Source organism: Dipteris shenzhenensis, chromosome 3 (genome assembly GCF_047967505.1).
Source record: "Dipteris shenzhenensis isolate YYH24624 ecotype China chromosome 3, Dip_SZ_1.0, whole genome shotgun sequence".
Taxonomy (NCBI): domain Eukaryota; kingdom Viridiplantae; phylum Streptophyta; class Polypodiopsida; order Gleicheniales; family Dipteridaceae; genus Dipteris; species Dipteris shenzhenensis.
Window position 1 is genome coordinate 29,009,481 of NC_141598.1, and position 3,533 is coordinate 29,013,013.

The window sequence follows — 3,533 nt, forward strand, 5'->3', positions numbered from 1 at the left end:
GGGTTATAATTGGAAAGCTACCCTTCAGATCTAGAATTTCTAAATGGAATACCAGCTCATGCCCTTTGTGCAATAGATTCCCTTTAAACTCAATCGTTTGATGTGGAGGGTTGTATTGGAAAGCTACCCGTCAGATCTAGAATTTCTGAATGGAATACCAGAGTTAGCCCCTCATGCCCTTTGTGCAATAAATTCAAAGAGAGGAATGTATGGTTTCCCGTGAAATTTGGAGAGAAGTCCATGGAAGGCCAAGTAAAATGCACGTTTTTTTAAAGCTCAAATGGAAGGCTGCCCTGCTTGGAGACAAGGGGGATATGAATAACATTATCTACGCTGTCTGGCAGCTGGTCAGAGGTCTTGTGACCAGTCTCATTTGGCAATTCAGAAACAATGTTGTTTTTAGAGGTCTTCACAGTGAGGAAGGATGCCGATTGAAGAAGGGATTGAGGAGATTAGAAAAGCTGTCAAGTATTTTGATCACAAGCATGAGGCTTTTAAAGCAATAAGCTGTATATGGAACTAAAATAAAGTGCCTTCCTTGTAAGGCAGTCGGATTTTCTTTTTCTTGTACATATTTCTTTAATACTGATCACCCTCCAACGCGTTACTCGTGTGCCACAAAATTGCATCCAATCAACGTCGCTAGCAAGTACCAGAAAGATATATGACAAGCACATTCTGCTGTGCTTGTACAATCACAGGGCACCCAGAACGTTCAGCTTTGCCAAATTGCCAGGAGAACACAAATAGTTTATCATTATATCCACAAGCTTGTGTCACATAGCCTGGAAAAACTTCTCCTAACTGGAAGAACTCGCAATCATACAATCATGATGAGTCACTTAATTGCAAACTCGGCCCCCAAACCCAGCTCATACACACAATCAAAATAGAGACTCACAAGAGTCAGCTCACAAAGTCCCACACAATTGCCATAGAAATGGCTACTCGTTTGAACCTCAGGTTGAACGTGGATCTCAAAAGTGTGGACACCTGATTATATATGTTTCGTGTAGATACGGATCTCAGGAAACAACCCATGTAGACTGTTCAGACTTAGAACGCCTTCCACACTCTAAAGCCTGTCAAAAACTACACGGAGCATTTTTGAGCAAGCTCAAAACTTCTGCCATGTAATTGGAGCAAACCGTCAGGTGCCAAGACCTGACAAATCAGTGAAAGCGTTAAACAGAAACAGAATGACAGCACCAGCACGTCTTACTATTTCTATTGATCCTGAACGTTGAATAAAGCTGAAACCGTAGAATTGTCGCTAAAATATGCAACTTTACGTAGCTACTCGTCTGGAATGGACTTTCGTCTGGAATGGACATCAATCTTTAAGAAATAAAAAATTATTCCGGTGTCATTCTAAACCCCACTGCATACGAGAGCTTTGCCTGTTCTTTTATTTGATACCTGTACACTTCTTTGAGCCATAGGGATATATAGAGTTCCCGTAGAAACTGGACAAACCTAGAAAGAGGTTTATGGACATCAATGGAATTACATTTTCGACAAGCCTAGAAACTTTATCCTACTGGGCGATAGGGGGATGCTCTTCCTCGTGCTTCACCACATCTTGCAAAATGCTACCATTCTCGATCACCATCTGCAACGGAGAAGCCCCTAAGCCATCCGCCACGGCAAGAAAGATGTCCCTCATCTGCGACCTGAACTCGGCAGCATCCACGGTGCCGTTGTGGTCGGTGTCGAACTTCTCAAACACAGAGTCGTACAGGGCGTTGAGCTCATCGGGGGTCTTCTTATCGGGCATGCCGAGGTGGGATTCGATGAGGCGCATGGCTTCGAATGCGGTGCGGAGCTCGGAGCGGGAGAGGATACCGTCACGGTTGACATCGATTTCCTGGAAGCGAAGGTCCATGGCGGAGGTGAAAGCGTCGTCGTCTTCGACGAAGTCACGGACGGTGGAGCCATCAAGGATGACGACGGCCATGGAAGGGGAGATGGGAAGGATTGAATGAGAGGTATGGCAAGGCTTGAAAGGGAGGAGCTATGGCGATGGGGAGCACGAGCTCTCGCTATGGCGACGGAGAAACTGAGTTGAATATTGAAAAGATGATGATGACAAAGGCAACATTAAATGCTTGTGTTTTGAGAAGGAAACTGTGAGCTCTAACCACCCCAGGTCACCCAGCCACGGATTTTGGTCCAACCTCTGGCTGGTTTTGACCCAAGTTCCAAAGACCACGATCTTCTCACTAGTGGCTTCCGCGCTCATCGCTCCACGGTGCTCGAGCAGCATTCTTGAGCATTTGGTAGCAATGGTGGTGAGCAATGGTTCCCATGATGTGGTCGCTCTCTTTTCCTCGCCCATCTCTAACTGTCCCACTGTGTCCAACCAATGTGAATCCGTTGCCCGAGCCCTCCAAATAAAACATCATGTGCCGCAACACACGTATAATGGTAGACACCCCAAAATGCCCACATGGAGACCCGCATGGAGACTCATTTTTCATGTCTTCCACTCGGAGATGGATGGCCACATTGGGGGCCCCTTGATAATCGAGGCGGCTCCTTGGGATTTTTTAGGCAGGCAGTATTGTGCCATCAAAACGAAATTCAAGCTCTCATTCAGCCATGTGTCAAGTCTATTTTCAAATCCTTGAAATTCATTTTATGCTTGATTCGTTGTGGTCGTAGGAGCAAGACATTGAGGGATAAAGAGGCATGGCGATGGTCCAATGTAAGAGCTCGTCCCGCTCACCGCTTGTTAAAGCATAAATGCCCCTTTGTGGCATTATTTCTGTATGCCCAAAAATTCCCAAAACGCCAGTATCTGAGTGCCATAGCCACTCAAAATGTTATCATATTGTTTTACAAATTTTCCTTAGCTCTCGAGTAGGCCCTAGCGTTCACAAAATAACATTGGTCAACAATGGATGGCTCACTTGCATCGTAGACACAATGGGGTGCCTTACCACGCCCCTAAGCATACCCCATTCTACACAAGTATATGCTTTACAACTAGTCCAATCAATTGAAACGTAGTAGATGACTTTAAATCTTTGTCAAGGCATATTAATGTGTCTCGAATCCAAATTTTGTACTTATGAGCGTTGGGCATGGCCACGAGCGTAAACACCCTACGACGTACACAATTTGAAGCATATTTTTCAACAAATAGAAAAAGCATGGCAATCATGAAAGAGGGCAAGGGGATGACCCCACCCACTCTAGTGGGTGGGGGCAAAAAAGCATAAAAGCAAAATCATTTATTACTCGAGAAAAAGGCAAACGAGAAACAAAGGAAAGAAGTAAAATGCTATTCTATTAACCCTCAAAGTCCAAAAAGGCAGGGCTGACCACCCTCTTAATATATTCGGCACTTTTATCCCCCCCCAAAAAAAAGGCAAACCGGAAACAAAAGGAAAGAAGTAAAATACTATTCTATTTAGTTGTGTCTCAAAGTCCTCCTCAAATTAATGAATTAATTTGTCAAGAATATGCTATAGACTGTCCACCTTCCCCATAAATTCAACCAAACAAATCTCTATAGCCCACCGCCACAA

At 44.5% G+C, this 3,533-nt stretch overlaps 1 protein-coding gene across 1 annotated transcript; it reads right to left on the reverse strand.

The window, feature by feature from the left end:
- Window positions 1–1,352: 1,352 nt before the first annotated feature.
- Window positions 1,353–2,058, reverse strand: LOC147903620 (uncharacterized). Its single transcript, XM_087372768.1, has one exon. The coding sequence runs from the start codon at window positions 1,955–1,957 to the stop codon at window positions 1,538–1,540; it is 420 nt and encodes a 139-aa protein (XP_087228894.1). The 5' UTR covers window positions 1,958–2,058; the 3' UTR covers window positions 1,353–1,537.
- Between the last annotated feature and the right edge of the window lie 1,475 nt (window positions 2,059–3,533).